Raw genomic sequence first — 19,252 nt, forward strand, 5'->3', positions numbered from 1 at the left:
AATGTCACTAAAACCTTTCTTTCTCTGTCAGAGAATGTTTAAGTTTCCATTGTTTCTGCTGAACAGAATCAGGTACTATGGTTATTTCAGACAAAGTGCAACTATTCTTTCAGGTTGGGGAAGGGGAAAAGGGGGAAGTAAATGTCCAAAAAGCTCCCACATCAGCTGAGGTACTGTGCTCACATCTTGTTCTCATCTCAAAAAATAATCCAAAATTATGACAGAACATTGTTATTGTAAGGTTCTAAAATATTATCTAAATTAAAATGTAACAGTATAAACCTCTGAGTATTTCTTGTCCCATAACTTCTTCAAAAAGAAATCATTACTATATGGATGATAACAAAATTGAATAATCAGCTGCCTTTAAGGCAGCTGTTCTACCTCTTGCTGTTTAGAAATGTTTTAAAGGTAGCATTGTTAGAGCACAAATTCCGCTATTAGATGAAAATACCTGCCTGCTTTCTCAGAAGTAGAAAATATGACACCAGAGCAACCAGACCTCACCTCTTGGTACACCACCTTACCGACTCAGTCCTGCACCTTCTGGAGCAAATACAATTGCTTCTAGTCCATACACGTGTGTTGCATTTCCATGTAACTTCAGTTAATAGCCAGTTAAAAACATATGGTAACCTGTTAAGAGTAACAGCTCCAACACACAGCTCTAAAGGTGCAGTGTGCAGATCTTGACACAAGAGCATGGGAGACCACCAGCCCATCAACGCTGCATGGATTCACTTCAGCATCTACAGGTTTGTAGTTCATACTGCTCACATTCTTTATTGCTTTCCTCCCATTGCTCCTCACTGGTCATTGCTTGTTATCAGTGAGGACTCACTAGAAGTTTGTAAATTTGACATCCTTTCTTTCAAGAGCAATTGGCCTAAAAATGGCTTTTTCTTCCTTTGAACTGGATATGCCAGGTCAGCTCTAGCCTCAAAGTTTGGGTCTTAATTTAATTTCGTTTTGCTTTGAATAAGTACTCTGGATTTCTGGTCCTAGCCGCCTTTTCACAGTTTTTGAGCTGTGCAGAGAAAGAAGCTACCGCCACCTCCTTCTACAAAATTAGTATTTTTCATTATGCAACCATCACTCTATGAAATTCATCATTAAAAAAGAAGGTGCCTCCACTCACCAGGCTAGAAAGAAAATACAGTGTATCCCAACAATTCCCTGCATGCTGAGGACTAGGGACCTACAGCTGTGGGATGCACTTTGGTGTCCCTTAGTCAATGCACAGGTGCTGTTTCTGGGAGCTATCCTCTTTCCGTGCTTCCACTGGCAAGCCCAGGCCCATGATAATGCATTTTCCTGAGAGAGAAGAATCCTATGTTATTGTGACCACTCTCTGGATCACTTGCAGAAAGGATTTCTGTGTTTACTCAACAGTGTGAAATTTAGCCTCACTTTTTGTGGATCATGTTTTAAGCAGAAGTCAGTCATCTACTTGAAACTAAAAGAAAGGCTGTCCTATTTCTTACCTTCACTAACAAGCACCCATTAAATAATCACATATGAGGCAGACTGTTAGGGAAATCTACTATGACAAATCTTCGTCCCATTTCAGCAGCTGGATACTACTTTGAATAATCTTAGCAGTAATTTGGCTAGGACACACATTCAGCATTAAGAACCAAAGCCAATTGTAAGAGACATTTTCATAGAATCCCAGGCTGGTTTGGGTTGGAACGGACCTTAAAGCTCATCTAGTTCCAACCCCCTGCCATGGGCAGGGACACCTTCTGCTAGACCAGATTGCTCAAAGCCCCATCCAACCTGGCCTTGAACACTGCCAGGGACGGGGCAGCCACAACTTCTCTGGGCAACCTGTGCCAGTGCCTCAGCACCCTCATAGTAAAGTATTTCTTCCTAATATCTAATCTAAATCTCCCCTCTGTCAGTTTAAAGCCATTTCCCCTTGTCCTTGTAAAAAGTCCCTCTCCAGACTTCTTGTGGGCCCCTTTAGGTACTGGAAGCTGCTCTAAGGTTTTCCTGGAGAAGCCTTCTCCTCTCCAGGCTGAACAAGCCCAGCTCTCTCAGCCCGTCTTCATAGGAGAGGGGCTCCAGCCCTCTGATCTTCATGGCTCTCCTCTGGACACATTCTAACACTACATATTAGACCTACCTACCACTAGCCTATTAGAAAACGCACAGTATGTGTTAACATACTTTCACAAATTCTGTAAATCCAAATTAAATTCCTTTTGCTAAAAATTATATTCTTCCTGTCTGTATTTTAGTAATAAAGCTTCAGTAGTAAGCATCCTTCTAAAATTCATGATGTTTAAAAGCTTATCTTTCTCACTGAAAGAAGAGCTGAAAGAAGCAGTTTCCCTTCTGAGAACTATTATAACTTACAGGAAATTCAAATGTTTTGTTGTTTTGTTGGTTTTTTTTAAATCTGAGAAACAAAGTATTTCCCCAAAAGGCAACTATTCAGTGCCAACATCTAATCCACAATATTGCTGTAAGTATGATATAATGCTTTAGGTAAAGCCTGAATTTTACATTTCTTTTTCTCATAAATTACCAAAGAGGCAAGAAACAGAAATTTCTTTCAAAATCAGAAACCTAAAAGTGGGAAAATCCAGCCACAACTTCAAACCTAGCAATTCCTACAAGAAACAAGATGATGTTTTGTTAGTAAAGCTTTAGTTGAAAACCAGTATTTTCATACTGGCTCAATAAACATGACCACCGAGAAAACGTCTCTGCCCAATGAAGGGGTCTCACTTGCAATTTCTTATCTCAGAAATATTGGCAAGATTGATAGAAGAAAATAATGCAGTTAAACCTCAAGGTGCTGTAATACTGCACTGAAAGATACCTGCATAGTAACAGGATGAAAATCTCTTCTACCAATTTCTCACTACAACACACAGAGCTTGTAAGCAGCTGCAACAGCTGAGGCTAGAGATTTGGTTGTTTGAAGCTATTTTCCCTTTTGCAAAGTAAGTGTGTAAGTAAATTGCTTCCTGTTTTGTTGGTATTTTAAATACTTCACATGACAAATGAAAAAGCAGTAACATGCCATGATATATTGTATTTGGACATCTATATTGACACAAAACTGAAAGAATATAATCAGAGTGCAGATGTATTCTCAATATATTAACTGCAATAAAGTTCCATAATGAAGTATTTAGCACTTGTAACACTGATTCTCAGCTAAAATTATTAGGTATCACAGGTTTAGGATATATTTATATACACAGTTTCTGTCAAAGAAGGTAAATTATAGAATCTCAATTCAATTATGAATAAGCCTAGAATTTAGGATAATTAAACCCAGCTCAAGTACCAGTATCAAAAAGTATCTTAACTAGTATTGACAATGCATGGTTAAATCCAACCATGTAGGCAATGCAGAAATTAATATGAACATTGCTTCATTTGTGTTAATTTTTCTGCTATTAAGTTGGCTCCAAACTAAATTTCAGCAGTAGCAGTAGCATAATTTCATAAATTTCTTTGGACTTCCATTGAAAATACAGTCATTTTAACCCTTGCATACTTTACCTTTTCAACTTCTAAGTCCAAAGCATGAGTAACTCACTCAGGTGCATAAAGGCCTGCAGTAGCCACAGAACCCCACAATTCAGTAGGCACAGAAAACAGGCATTTATTGCATAAAGGTATCCACAGCTTCTTAGACAGCTGGGAAACCAGCAAGCACTAGCAGTTTCGCAAAGTCTAAGCCTAATTTCCTTTTTAAAATCTGTTCAAGTTCTTATATGGAGATTTTAATCATGCAAACACAATACCTTAAACTAATATGATATTCTTCAACACAAAAAAGCCCCCTCCCACCCTCCCCCAAAAAGTAATTAAATAACACCTATTCTGTCACGTTGGACCTGAACTAAAATGTTTGTTAATATATCAGTTAAAACCAAGCACTTTTGTCTATTAAGAGTTCTGGAAAATAACTGAAGTTTTCTAACTAGCTGTTCCTTACTTCACTATGGTGAATGACCCATGAGTGTGTTTAGGTAAAGTAACTACTCTAAAACCCAGCAAATGAAACCTAAGGCTTATATTATTATGGAGCAGAAAGGTGAAACTTCAATTCAGAGGTAGGAACAAGTTAAGTCCTTGTCTTTCATACCAGGCCTTGAGATTTACAGGAAATACAGCATGTTTGGTTTGGGTTTGTTTTGTTTATTTTTTAGCTGGCTGTGAGATAAAGCTCATTTTCAAGTTTCAATATCTGCAGGCTAAAACAGTTTGAGTGTTATGTGCTGCTCTAAAAAAAAAAAGAAAAAGAAACAATAAAAGACAAATAACCAATACTTGGTCAAATGAAGATGAGAATATCTATTGCCAACCTTCCAACCTTCACCGGTCAAGCGATCCCATTTAGTCTTCCTGAGCTAGGAAGCAAAAAAGCCTGAAGTTTTCTCATTAAATTTTTCAGTAGTACACTAGATATTCATTATATTGACACTGTAATAAGAGCACTTATATCAGTACTTTATTGTTTATGTTAATGAGTATTCTCAGAAATGTACATACCACCATAGGGGAACACCTGATATTAGTCTTTCTGCACTCACCCAAGTCTAGGCATAATGTGAAAAAAACATTAACAGACTGTGTCAAATCATGTGTTAAAGATTAAATGGGAATGCTTATTCTTTTACTCCAATTATCAAATAGGATAATTTATAACTGTTGAGGAATACTTCATGTGTACAGAAATCCTTCTTATAGTAAACCCCATTTTACTAAGTGCTCATCCCAAGTATTACTGTGTTACTATGGCAAATAAATAAAACCCTTGTTTCAAGCAGAAGGCTCTCCTTTGCTTTGGGACCAAGAATCACTTTGCACTAAGCAAGCTTTCTGCTTTTAGAAGTTATTTTAATTTCATGGTAGGAATATTTTGTCACATTTGACACTAAAGTGTAAAGCCACTCTGGTAGGCATTGCTTTTCCAGAGGAAGTCTGCTCTTTTAGCTGAGCAAGAGATGACAGGCAGGTCAATGTAAGTTAGTCTCATTTTCTGTTTATCTGGAAGTAATTCCAGTTGAGATCAGTTGTAATAGCAGATCAATTTTTTGCGTTTTGAAAATGTGAAGTACTGTAGTATCAGCATCCTTTACCAAGCAATACAAGCGCAGGTAGGTTACTTGTACACAACAGAAATGTGACTGCTATCAACTTTCGCTGCCAGTGAGTATTCTGTTAGACTACGTCTGTAATTCTGTGAGAGCTTCTAACATCTCATTTATGGTACCCCATCACCTCCTCCATCCCTACTTTCAATCAATTCATGTTTCTTCTTTTGCCTTATTGCTAAGCATCGTGCAATGCCCAATGCACCTCCTTTTAAAAACCGAACAAAGTTGTCTCCCACCAGAGGACCTAGAGCAAAGAGGTTGGCTTCTTTAGTGCATTCATAAGTGTATGGATCAATCTCTATAGGATTCCCCTTGCATGTGATGGGCTGATTAGAGTGATGACCTATACTATGTCCTTGGTCCTTAAGAAAGAAAAGATTTGGGTGAGAACCTATCAGAACTAAGGCTACAGAAAACTTCAAAATTTTCTTCAGTCCGCAGGCACTCTGAAGAACACACTTCATTTCAGGCTTGAAGGAAAGTACATTGTGCTCAGGGAAACTAGTGTAAGCAGAATGTAGATTAGAGTCCACAGTATGGGACTGAGTACACATCATATGATAGACCTTCTGGTATTCAGGGTAAAGCTTTTTAGGTAACTGTTTGAAAATTAGACTTGTATCAGTAACTCGTCTACGAAACACATGGATTACTGGAATGTTGTTGTTGTAGGCACACAGTACTGCATCGGCTGCTGTAAGTCCAGCACCCACAATTAGCACAGGGTCTGGCTTCCCACGTAACTTTCCTTTGCTGATAGCAGCTCCAAAGTCAGACATAGAATGAAGCACAAAAGGAAAGTCTTCTCCTTCAACTTGTAGTCGGCCAGGAGAATCAAAGGTTCCTGTGGCAAGAGCCACATTCTCAGCAAAGAGGCAGAAGGGCACATGAGAACCATCTGTTGCTCGCTGATAACCTCTGACTTCCCAGTTTCTCTTAATCAGTGATTTCTGTCCATCTTCCACTTCCAAATGCTGTGTTGAAATATTTTCATTTAGTTGACTTCTACCTTCATCATCCTTTCCTCGGTAAAGCCGGGATACTGATGTTATGTAAACATTGTCTCTGAAATTCTTTTGGAGGCCCATGACTTTAACATAGTGTTTATAATAACAAGCTATTTCCTCTGGCATTACTCTATCACTCTTTATATTTCTGAAACAAAATTGAATGGTTCCAGTTAATATATAGACCTTATCAGTAATCTGAATATACGACATACCACAAGACAGTCAAATTTAAGAGGATTGAATCTACTCAGTGTAACTGACACTGACCTTAGTATCTTTAAACGCACTCAATTTGTTTTCTTTGCTGTCTTGACTCCTGATATAAGAGATAAGCTAACTTTTTCTTAATAGTTGTAATTCTTTACAATGTGAAGTGCTAAACTTGTACTCAGTGAGAATACACTGACTTAGGATATAAGTAATTAAATATCATAGTAATTGTTAAGTGCCAACTTTGAAACTCTAGATTTATTACTTGAGTAAAGTACTCTTCATCAAACTTTGTAGAAGACTTCTCCCTTGGGCACAGGTAAGTTCACTACGTATCAAATTAAGTTCCATGTCACAGGAATCGACAAAGCAAGTATGATACAGAACCTTAATGCAACTATGTAAACAGCGTTATGATGTCCAAGTGTCTGATAAAAAACATTTTTGCACTGCAATCCTGGTATTACATCTATACTTCTCTTATATTTGCTGCATTCTCATTTATAAATGAAGCTGAAAATGTAATTATTTTGAACAGATGCATGAATTTTGCCTTCTTTAGAAGTAAGCTCTAGGAAGAAGACAAAACAAATAGTACTGAACATCAGGTTTGCCACTGAATTATGCTTAACAGCATATTTACAAGAAATCGGGCAACTCATTCTCATAGATTAAAAAGGTAAGTGTACGTGCTTTTAAATGTTCAGGTTACTACTCTGAAAATCCTGATGTGGTTTATTGAAAAGGATAATGCAACAGTGTCACATCTGTTAATATGAAATTTAGGAAACTATTTCATGTGACTTGAAGTTTTCATTATCATCAATACTTTTAAATACATTTGTTTAATTGTAGTATAACAGGGCAGCATTTCTGGGGTTAGTATTGTTGAAAGCTGTAATATAAACAAATTAGCTTCAGATAATAAGCAGCTTATGGGATTTCAGTTGATAGGGAAGCAGGGTTACTGTGATTATCTAAGAAAGCTGTTATAGGACAAAGGTATGGTTTCTTCACTGTAAGTGGTATCCTGAAATGAGTAACAGTCTGCCACTAAAGACATATGCCCAAGTAATTCTGCTTCTTTTGCCATATGTGGTACAAGAACAACTTCCCTTAATTTTCCTAGAACAAAGTCAGAAAAATTAAAAATTCAGAAAAAGCTTATGTAGTGTTCCTAGGTTCCTCTGCTGACAGACCTTTATGAACTAATTGTATAACTGAAGTAAAAACTGTGAGCTTGTACAAGGCAGTAATTTTTGTTCTTTAAATTTTTTCCAGTAAACTTACTACTGGAAAATAACATTGGGAAATAATGAACTATACTCTTAAAATATAGATAGCAACATTTCAGATGCTGCAGCTTTTCCTTTTCAGTATTTGTAAAAGCAAATACTGAAATACACAACTTCCTAAATCACAAGAAAGCTAGTGTACGCAGCAGCTTAAGTTGCCTCCATGTTGAAAGAGGAACTTTCAATACTTCAGCTGATTTTAAATTCTTCCCTCAATATTCCCTTAGCTGTGACCAAAACTGCTTACAGTAACAGTGCTTCCTTGTGAAATGCTGCTAGAAAACACCACCTTCTAGAATGTAGGCTTTCGAGGCACTCAAAACAATTACTCTGGCTGACCATTGTCCATTTTTTTCCATTGGAGTACACACAGCAGAATAATTTCCAGTGCCATCAGGCAATGTAAAAAACAAAACAAGAAGCTCTCTTGTGAACAATGACATTTGAATGTGTTCCATTTCTCAAAATAACATTATTTGGATTCTTAGAGCAACTAGGTTTCCCAAACACATTATGCAGTATCTTTACCTGCGCTTGCTAGCTGCCCACTCCTTAAAGCTGAGGCCAGGCAATTCCATCCAGTCTCCAAAACTGATTGTTAGCATAGAGCCTTCCATGGACTGTGGACAAAAAACCAAGATGCATGACCAGATACATTTCAACAGATACATTTATGCAAAATACAGTGAAGTTCACCTCACTGTACTCAGTACCAGAATGTAAAACAATTCCAGGACATTACATGAAGTGCTGATGAACTATTTTCATGTTACAGTTAGGTACTATTTTAATGAGCAGCTACATGACCCAATAAAGCAGAAGGTGAAGACAGAACAAGTGAAAGGGAAACTAAAACCAAGTTATTTAAAATACAAAACAGGAAGAAGAAAAAAAATGAAACCAACAGAATATGAACACATTAAGATTTAATATTTTGTGTAAAAGCACACGGAAACAATGCAGACAACAAAAAAAGTCATAGAAAATACTCTTCCTTATAATTCACTAAATTTAAGCTAATAAAAAATGCCACATAAGACAGCAGTTATGGTCACAAATCACCAAATAAAGCACAACTTCTTCCTTCCTTTCTCCTCTCCCCAACATATTTTGGGTTTAGTAATCGAGCAGTTGAAACTGCAATTGCCACTATCATCTAAACCAGCCTTCGATACTAAGAAAACTCCAAACCACAAAATCACCAAGTTACCATAGAAGTGATACGAAATTTTTACTCACATGCCAAGCCCCTCCAGGTGGTCCTTTACCAAGCACTATATGGGGAATGTAATTATGTTGTTCTAGCTTCCAGTGCAAAACAGGTGGGTAGTCATACCCAAAGTCAGCATCAGGATGAAGCAATGTGTCAAAAAGCACTGCCACTGGGTTTGAAGAGCGTCCTTCAAGACCTTCAGACAGGTATTCCAGATCCTAAAGTACAAAAAAAGTGATATGTTCATGCAACTTTTACTGTTCATCATGCTATTCTGATGTACAAGAAGTTGCATTTCAACAGAAAACACAATTAAAGTTTTAATTTAAGTAGAGGTATTTAATGTAAAGATTCAATCAAAACACTTTTCAGAAATAACTGCCATGATTCAGTTCTTCTTTAACTTTGAATAATATGTTTTACTTGTTTAAAAAATACATGTTAATGACACAGTAATACTGGGGCTGGTCAGTATTTGAAATTCATTGTAGAAAAAGAAATACAGGAACAAATATTCAGAGATCAGAGCAACTTAGTAACATTTATGTTTATAGATAGCAGACTGCTTTTAACAAAAAATTGCTAGTATTTCTAGAAGCCTCATTTAGATAAAGAAAAATTGGTATCTAAAAGATTTAGTTCTAAAGATGTAAAAAAGCTTTTTTTTTTTTTTTTTCTTTTTTTGCAAAGGAGCAAAAGCTCCTTTGACAGCTCTTAGGTAGTTCCAACAGTAACTTTAGAATATTTTGAAATAATGGAGGTATTACTTTAAAAAACTGATTAAAAAAAAATAAGCTTATTGTACAAAGCAGTTAATGTTGAGAACAATTTCTAGAACTTCACAAAAATGTTCACATTGCAGCATCTATTAACCATCCCTGTTGTAAAAATTTCACAATGCAATAGCAAATATTTGAAGAGAAAAGAAAGAATTGGCCATAAAGCCACTTTTTGCTGACAAAACGTTTTGCTTCCAAAACTGGGAAAATATCAGGTGGTCACGAGAGGATGAAGTACATGAAACACCTGTAGCCAAAGCTTAGGCAACTTACTCTCTTACCAAATCAAATAGCTGTAGAATGGGTTGAGTTGGAAGGGACCTTAAAGCTCATCTAGTTCCAACCCCCTGCCATGGGCAAGGACACCTCCCACTAGACCAGGCTGATCAAAGCCCCATCTAACCTGGCCTTGAACACTGCCAGGGATGGGGCAGCCACAGCTTCTCTGGGCAACCTGTGCCAGCGCCTCATCACCCACATAGTAAAAAATAAACCTTGAGACTTAATGTCAACATTACATGTAAACAACACAGCGCTGAAACAAACAAACAAACTAACAAACAAACCCAACACAAAAAACCCACCATCAACCAAAGAAAAACAACCCCAAACCAAAACTGTAACTAAACAAATGAAGCCAACCCCTACTTCCCCACTACAACACATATGCGTGTCTGTATTTCAAATAAATTAGTCATACAGGCAATACAGTTAGTGATAGCATTGTGAGTAATCAGTCAGGAGTATTGTCAGGTGAGTAGAAAACAATGATAACATGGCAAACAAATGGACAAGTGGGGATAAAAATAACAGAGATGATTTAACTAATCAAATCAGACAGAAAATTTGGATGTATACAAGCGTAACACACACTCACAATTGACTCATGCCGTAACACAAACAGGAAGGATACAGACTGTTCAGAAGAGAAAAATGGATTGTGTTTATAGAGGATATATGCCCCTAATGTTACTAATAATGAAGTCTTAATAAGAATTGTACTATTTAGAAAGATTTTAACTTGAAGTATGTGTACTCGAACTATGTTCGCAGCACGTGTTGCCTGATGATAGAGCCCAAACATCCTAGGACCTGAAAGCTGGAATTCCTGCATCAGCTACTCACTGACCAAGTGGTGCTTTAGACACTTTTGGCAAGTAGTGAGAACATAACAAAGGCAGTTTGTAAAACAAAAACACCACAAACAAAGAGCCCTCAAGAACCACAAAAATAAGACAAAAACAACCACATGCCGCAGGATTGGATCTAATGGTCATGAGTTGCTTCTATTTAAATTATCAGCATAACAAAGTAACTTATTAATGTATTACTGGGTAAGTAGGCTGGTTCTTCACAATGCAATCTGCAGAATTTTGCGGGATAAGCAGTTCCTAAAATGCACTGCTTTTCACCTGAAGTGCCCTACATATAATTTGTTACAAGCCACTGAATAAGGTATATACTACTCTTTATTTTACAGGTAGGAAAAAAAGAGGACAAGAGAAAAACCTAGTTGTTTGAGGTCACACTGTTACCAAGCTTCACTGTGGTCTAATTCTTTGTGGGTTGAGAACATTAGGCTTTTTCTTATCTATGGCACTACTTATGTAAGTTGTAAAAGCATTTTAAATAGGATCATTAAAGAAAGTCTACTGTTTCATAATCCAGCTTCCAGAAGGAAAAGAGCTAGACAAGATGGTAACCAAAGCTTACTTGATCCACAATGGAAAGATGTCGAGCTTCTTCTAATTTTGTATGTAAAACAGGGTTTGGGTGTATAGCTTCAGGAGATAAATATGGCCTGTATCCAGAGAGCAGGTAAGAAAGACAAATTCCTGAAGGTCCATTTCCTATTAAAGAAATAAGTTACTGTTTTAGTAAAAACATCAATAAACTAAGTTTGTATGTCACTAAATAAGCAGCAACAAAATCGTATAAAGTAGTGTAACACAATACTGCCTGACTGAAAGCAGCTTACAAACTTCACAGTAAAATAAACCCTACCATAGGAACTTCCTCCAAATAAACTGAGCAAAATCTCTTTCAGATAACAAGAAACATAGGGCTGTTTACACCATAAAACAAAATGCATATATAGGAGTTTCATAATTTAGTATCTCAAATTCACTATTCTCGTGTGAAAATGGTCTGATGGTAAGATCTGGTCTGCCTGTCAATCACAATGATATCTGAATATTATTGCCATCTTACAACTTTGCATTCCCATTTACATTGGGTACTGTAAAACACAGAACAGAAAGACAACCTAGAGCATATGCTCTTCAGGTCTGCCCACAAAATAAAAAGGAGAGAGACAAGCAGAAAGCTGAAAACTGCAAGTCGGAGGAGAATTTACAGACACAGCACAAGAGCAGCGTAAAAGCTGAGTGAAGACAGATACAGTAGATAAGTGGTAACGTACAAGAAACTCATGTGAAACCACATTCATTGTTCAGCAACAATATCAATTCAAACATCTTTCTATATCCTTTTTGTAACATTTTATAATTCATGTATGTGCATTATTGCAATTTTAATAGACTAACTTATTTTCTGAATGTTATTAAAAGTGTGAAATGGATGGGACAAAAACATCACTGTAAGATAATTATTTCTATCTATTTGACTAGTATTAAACAAAGTAGGTGACCATATTTACAACATGCAAATACAGAAATAATGTTCACGTTGCAAAGTCAGATATTGAAAGCTAGGGAAAACTGAAGTCAGAAAAGTATGTGCTACGATACAGAATTTAAACATGTAACTATGTGTTGTTATTTCTATAGCTTCTCTTCCTCATTAACCGAATGAAAGCACAGTGTTCTCCTAATAAGGTACTATTGAGTATTTTGCCTTTGTTTTCCATCTAGAGTGGCACAAATGGTATTTACTACACAGTATTCAAATTCTGGGCTAAAGACATAGTTTCTAATTTATTCATGGTTTTTATGTAGTGTTCATTGTTAGGTTGATAGCTCTTACCTCCTACTGTTTCAACTTTTGATCTCTAGTGTTCACCTGTCAATTTCCTGTTCCCCATCACCTTAGCACACACTACTTCCATCACCTTGTTAACAATCCTGCTTTTCCAATGCCCGTCTCTTCTCTCCAATTTCCCATCAGTTTGGGAGACCCTGTTTTAAATCCTCCATCAGTTTGCTGAGACCCTGTTCATTCTCAGTCTCTTCATACATCAGATCTCTTTTTCCTCTTCCACCAGGATACGCTCATGACTCTGGTTGCCAGTGGCAGTATATCCCATACTTCATTACAGTGCTGTGTGCATAGACCGGTCACAGCCATGGGCTACAAGAAAATCATGTAGGCTCACTGTAGATGAGTTCTTCAAAGACTAAGACTGCTAAGCTGCAAGAAATCTTCAATAAGCGCATTTTCTCTGAAGGCCTAGAACCCAAATAAGTATGTGAGAATGGCTCCTGCCAAACAATCTAGTTTTTGCACCCAAATATGGAGGCAAAAATAGAGGCACAAATAGAAGACATTAGAGCACCTGTGTATCCCAAGGACCATAATGCACAGGAAAAAAACTCTCTAGAAAGCCGTGAGTTTCTGTCACTGGGATCTTCTTCCATAATTAAGGGTTTAAATATTGGTGATCCTGCCTATATTATTCCCCAAATCACCTGGATTCCTATTTTGCCATTTACAAAAAAAATTGTAAAGAATCTTTCAGGCAGTGAAAATGCTCTTCCTTGCTCTCACGCTGTTCTACCCTCCTACAAACAGATCAGTGTGAGATGGCTGGCTACACTTCAGCCCAAGAATTTGAAGCTTAAAACAGATACAAGCCCCTCCTGTCACCCACTTGCCACATTAGATAGATGTGAAAGAGAAGCTAGCAATATACTGAAACCATCCGTAACAAAATCATATGAAGTTGTGAAAACACTGTAATCATACCTGTAGTTCACAAACATTCCCAGGACTGAGTAAATTCTTAACTATTTTTAGAATTATATCTCAGGTTCTGTTTCTTTTTACAAGTGCATAGCTGGATTTTTTTTTTCCCTCTGGGGTGTAAAGGGAGTTAGTCACAACAGAAAGAGAAAAATGTGTGTCATATCCAAGGATTCCACACTAAAGATAATTTCCTACCAGATAAGACTAAAAAGAGCCAAATGGGTAACAAAAGTTGCCAAAACAAAGGCCAGCAAAATTACTGAGGATGGGATTATGTCAAAGTGAATTACTGTCACTGGCCACTTCCCTAGGACCATCCAGAGAACTGATCCAAACCCAGTTCCTATTCTTTGTGCAGAGTAAAGAAATTCCCTTGTGGGTAATGCCCTCAAGGACATAAAAGATGAAGGTTCAGCTGCGAGGTCTGCAATTAGACTTGCTATGAGTTTCTCAGAAAATCCTTGTAGAGGGGGAAAGGGAGGGAAGTAATCTTTTTGAAATGGGAAATTTATACTTAAGAAGTTTGCTCTTTATTTACACACAATGCCTCCAATACTAAGAGATTATACAAACTTTAGATATACAATCAATATACCCCCAAGCTCCATGGCCCTGTTCATTTAAGGAGCAGTTAACATTTTATTTGAATAGTAACAGAAGCTTCTCCTGATCAACAGTAATCATCTTTACATATGTATCTAAATTTAAAGCAAATAATCAACTTTAAACATTGTAACAGCCTTCTTATTTGGATGAAAATTTAAAACATTGTGTTTACACAGTAACGATCAAAACTAGTACAGAAGATGAAAGAGTTCAGCACAGAACGCCCTCTAGGATTAAGAGCTCCACCATGAAATTCTTCAATTCCAACCCATTCAAATGGAATGCATCTGTTTCTTCCCAATTTCTTGAAGGCAGGTAGAGCACAGAAGTTTCTCATTATTACCACATTAGCTTAGTACTCTATGCGGAACAACAGTACAATATGCAGCACAAGCTTGGAATAAAATCTTAAATCAAGCATCGTGTAAAGTAAAAGGGAATGGTAAAGTTAAAGAAAGGGAAACATTAAGTTATTGTTCCATCACTACGTTAACTGCTTGCACATGTGCCCTCTTTTTCTTTCTGATTGATAAAATAGTGCAATGAGAAGATGGTGGCACTAGGAAACTACGAGTATGTTTAACTCCAGCTATACAGGAATCACGTGGAGTAGAGAGAGTGTGTGTGGGAAGATGACTATTTTTCTATTCTTCTACTACATTATTGAGTCATTTTAGATCCCTTTTAAGGCTCTTCAGACAGCCAATGACTTACTGATAACAGGCTGCAATGGAGAAGATCAGCATGTGAAGAAGTGTCTCAAGAATGTGTAAAAAGCATTTGGGGAATGTATTTATTTTTCAAGGAAAAGTACTCAAGGCAGCTGTATTTGATTTCAGTACATAGAAAGGTGCTCTAGACAAAAGACGTATTGAGCACACGTATTTGCATAATGCATATCTGCAAAACTAAACAGTGAAAACTGAGTCATTAACCATATGGCAAACCTGTACTAAGGTTGACAAAATGCCAGGAAACTGTTGCTCTTCAACTATGATGCAGAACTGAGCCAACGATTCATATCTGTCACATCCATGCAAGCCTATTACACGAGCACTATTTTAAGCTATCATGAAGAGAGCTTTGAGAACAGGCACTGTACAAATACCAGTCTTTCAAAGTTGTGCAGACTTACTGTGAGTGCGTTACACTGAAACATCATTATCTGGAATCACTGCTTGTTTGCAGGTATAGTTAAAGCTGTCGGTTTGCTGTAGCCCCAACAGCTTTGGACTAGATTACTGAAAACCTCCTTTACTCCAGATCTTTTCTTTACCCCCTCATCAAGTCATGGCAGTAAGGAGCTGGTGATCAGCTGTTGCTGAAAAACCTTGGCCCAATACAAATCATCCTGGCACTCTTGATTAAGCTGCACACCCAAGGAGCCTGCTTCCTCTTCTATCCTGTCATTCCGTAAGATTTAACAAGTACAAGCCTTTAACTATTTAATCAAAACTACAATTTATTGTTCTAAACAGGTTGAACTGATTTGGATTCATTCTGGAAAAGACAGGACAATAATCAGACATGACGGATGCAACATAGAAAAAGGCAATTAATGAGAGAGGTTAGCATCTAACCAACACACAGCACACACTTTACATTCACTGTCCCATCTGAGCCCAAAAATTTATACTGGTGCACCATCAACAACCTCCACGCAAGCTGAAGTAGACATACTGCATTCATGAAACTAATGTGATCAACACAATTCTTCCGTTAAGGCTCACATATCTGCTGCCAAATAATGCAGCTCATTTTGTCAAAGCACAATTTTGAATTCAAATATACTCCAACAGCGAGTTCCTTAACATCATTTTATGGTAGGGCTGTTCATCATAACAACTGTATTACGCTAACAAACATCTTCACTGTAAGAATGCTAAATATTAGTTATTTAATGATAAATGACTTCATGCAACAGGTCTATAAAGGCAGTGACATAGAATCTTAAAGTGAAAAAACTCACCTATTACCACTACAGGCAGAGTAAGGACGGAGTCCCCAGGCAGAACAGTTTCTTCAATTAAAGGCATTCTTTTAATCTTCCTCCCGAGGCTGTCACCAAAATATTGGGTGAAGGAATTCAAAAGCTGTCCTTCAGCTTCAGGGTTGCTGTAACTTCTAATTAAGAAGGACAGATGGGAGGAAACTAAAATGAAACAGTTGAACTGTTGTCAGAACATTCTTTTCAAAAATAAAGTTGCTTTTGATGCTTTACTTTAAGAGTTACAGAATTGGCAAAACCAAGACCAAAACAGATATGCTTCCATCCAATCTACAAAATTTTACTTTTCAGCACAGCTTTTCTAACAGAAGATTTTTTAAAAGTCTACTTTCTCCTAGGATGTCTACAGAAGGATAACAATAAGGCACAGATGGCTCTGCAGAGATGCAGATTTCTAATTTTGGTTTATACAAAGCCAAAGTATAATCAACAAGCATTATTTTGATCCCACACACAGCAGAACTCATTCCTCATTATCCTTATCAGAAGAGGAGAGATACACACCGCCTAGCCAATTAACATCCTTAAGGCCAGCCAAAGGCCGAAGGAGCAGCTAAGGTACCGCAGCAGCTGCTGCCATCCCTTCCTTACCACTGAGTAGCACAGGGGACTTCACCTCAACAAATTTCAGTTTGGGTAGAAGTAAGCCTTGTTAAAACTGGCAGTGGCATGAAGGCGGAGAAAAGTGTGACCCCTGTAAGGCCTAGACACAGCTCATTTTACCACTGTTAAAAAAACCCCTTTTTCAAAATGGAATTGCCATGCAGCCAGGTCAGCTACTGAGCAGCAGACTGCTTTCACCCTGAGTCATTTTCCTCGATTTCTCAGTCCTTTCTCTACAGCATCTGCTTAGGTTTCTCTCATAACTCTTCACCGTCTAAATGTGCTTCTAGACTATGAAGACTTGTTTTATCTTGTTTGCTGTTTAATTATTTAGAAGCCCTTTCTGAAGCCTTTCCAGGTCATTGAGGAAGCATGCACTATCAGTTTAGCCAGAAAGGCACAGGCAAATTAAAGATCGTCTATGACTGGCAGTTATTTCAGTAAGTCTTCAAAACAAAGACTTAACTTTTTAATTAAAAGTACCCCAACCAACTGATCTAAATATTTTTCTCTTACAAATACGATTTTTATTATTAGTAAATAAAAGTACTCTTACTTGTTGCCTAAGAATCTCTGTATCTTAAAGCTATTCTAGTATTTTAGGAATTATTTTTTACGCAGGACCGAAAGCATACGATGCTGATCCAATTCCCACAGCCTTCAAGAAGCTGCGTACACTACGTGCTGCTGCAACTCCCACAACACTGAAGGTTCTGCTATGTATTTCGAGAGCCTTTCCTCAATGGAGAAGTTGGAAGTAAACTAGAGTCAATGCTGTACAGCAATAACAGCACTAGCACATGCTGTTATACACCTCTCTGGTGATTACTTCCTTGTTAAAAAGGGTGGGGAGCTATTCTAAGGTTATATTTATTTCAGAAAGCAAGAACTTGACACGTGCATTCCTTGCACTACAAGAAGGAAAGTTTGCAAATTACATGCTTACTGTTTGAGTACAGCTGCACATTAGCGCTTCGTGATCCTAGAGGCGCATAAAATACAACAGTGCGAGTTAGACTAAGGCAAGAAGGCGGCAGAGAGAGGATATCTAATTACCACACTGCTTTTTTCACCTCCGTTTTTAGATTGGCACAAGTAGACTACATTATTCTTCAGAATTTGCTCAAAGTTAACTAAGGCAATACTGCCCTATGCTTTGCAAAAGACAGGCTTAAAGGAAGTATACCTGTTCTAGGGTGGTCTTAATATATTTGCTGTGCTAGCTGGAAGATAAAAACCAAAAGAAACATTTCAAAGCCTCTTTTATAGGATATCTACACAGTGCTGTAGGCTATAATAGAGTCTTTAACAATAAAATTGTTGCTTCTGTGCAGCTCGGACAGTGTACCACAAACTACCCAACTGTTTCAGGGCAGAATGTAATTTTGCATAGAAATACCTGCATACCACACACAGTTTCCCAGCTATTGCGCATGCAAAGCAGATGAAGGACTGCTGTCAGGAGTACGTTCTTCCTCTGCAGGAACAATGTAACACAACTCAAGAAGATCTTAAGTTGGGGCCACCATCTTCCTAACCTCTGAACAGCACTGAAAGCCACCAAATACCTTTTTATCTTAATAAAACCCTCACGGTAGACAGCTTTGCAGTGGTGGGGATTTGGTAAAGATACCTACAGCTCTGGTCCTGCAGAGATGCAAGTGGGCACACAGATGAGTCAGTCCCAAAGCTGGTGCTTAGCTTATGCTGGTCATAACCTCCAGCACTACATTCTGTCAAACACCTAGATTCTAAACACGTTATCAGGAAACTCGTTATATAAAAGGAATTTATATTTGGTCTCAAGTTGACACTTTGGGAAGGAAATCTAACGCTGTCAGGTCGTTGGGGATTTTTTAAGTAACGCAGAAGAGCAATGCCCGTCGGCATCGGGGTCTCCGGGGGTGCTGCGCTACCAACCCCGACGCGAAACCGAGCATCACCAGGCGCCGGCTCCCTGCCGCCCGCGCTGCGCCTCCGCGCTGCCCAAGGTCACAGCGCGCCTTCCCGGGCGACACCTCCATCCCCTCGACGCCGGCCCAGCGCCTCTGCCCGCCGGCCCGGCCTGGCGCAGCGCAGGGGCCGGGGGCCGCCGCCGTCACCACGCAGCGGCCCCGCAGAGGCCGCAGCACCGGGGCCGTGCCTGCGCCCCGCGCCCGCCGGTGCCTCCGTCCTCCCCGGCACCGCCCCCCCCGGCCCTCTCACCCCACTCCTGAGCCACAGGCCGCTCTCCCCCGCCGCCTCACCTGAAGTGACCGGCCAAAGAGCAGCGGCAGCACCACACGGGCATGGGGAGCGCCGGCGGGGCCCAGCGATGAGGCTGCGGGGGTACGCCGCACCGCGGCTCCCGCTCCTCCTCCTCTCGCCGCCGCTGCCGCCACAGTGCGCCCCGCGCGGCGCCGTCCCTCCTCCCCGTTCACATGCGGCAGCGGGTCACACGCGGGAGGAGGAGCCGCCGTCCGCACCGGGAGGGAGGGA

General features: G+C 38.8%; 1 protein-coding gene across 2 annotated transcripts; it reads right to left on the reverse strand.

The window, feature by feature from the left end:
• Positions 1–4,300: 4,300 nt before the first annotated feature.
• OSGIN2 (oxidative stress induced growth inhibitor family member 2) lies at positions 4,301–19,166 on the reverse strand. Of its 2 annotated transcripts, none has more exons than XM_030478387.1 (6): positions 19,021–19,166; positions 16,133–16,287; positions 11,347–11,483; positions 8,881–9,072; positions 8,170–8,261; positions 4,301–6,281 (listed from the first exon to the last, which is right to left on the reverse strand). In XM_030478387.1, the coding sequence occupies exons 1-6, from the start codon at positions 19,062–19,064 to the stop codon at positions 5,234–5,236; spliced, it is 1,668 nt and encodes a 555-aa protein (XP_030334247.1). In that variant the 5' UTR covers positions 19,065–19,166; the 3' UTR covers positions 4,301–5,233. The 2 variants fall into 2 exon arrangements, with proteins under 2 accessions (XP_030334247.1, XP_030334257.1); XM_030478397.1 differs by having other exon boundaries at positions 16,133–16,315; positions 19,021–19,145.
• Positions 19,167–19,252: the final 86 nt, after the last annotated feature.

This window comes from Strigops habroptila, chromosome 1 (genome assembly GCF_004027225.2).
Source record: "Strigops habroptila isolate Jane chromosome 1, bStrHab1.2.pri, whole genome shotgun sequence".
NCBI classification, from domain to species: Eukaryota; Metazoa; Chordata; class Aves; order Psittaciformes; family Psittacidae; genus Strigops; species Strigops habroptila.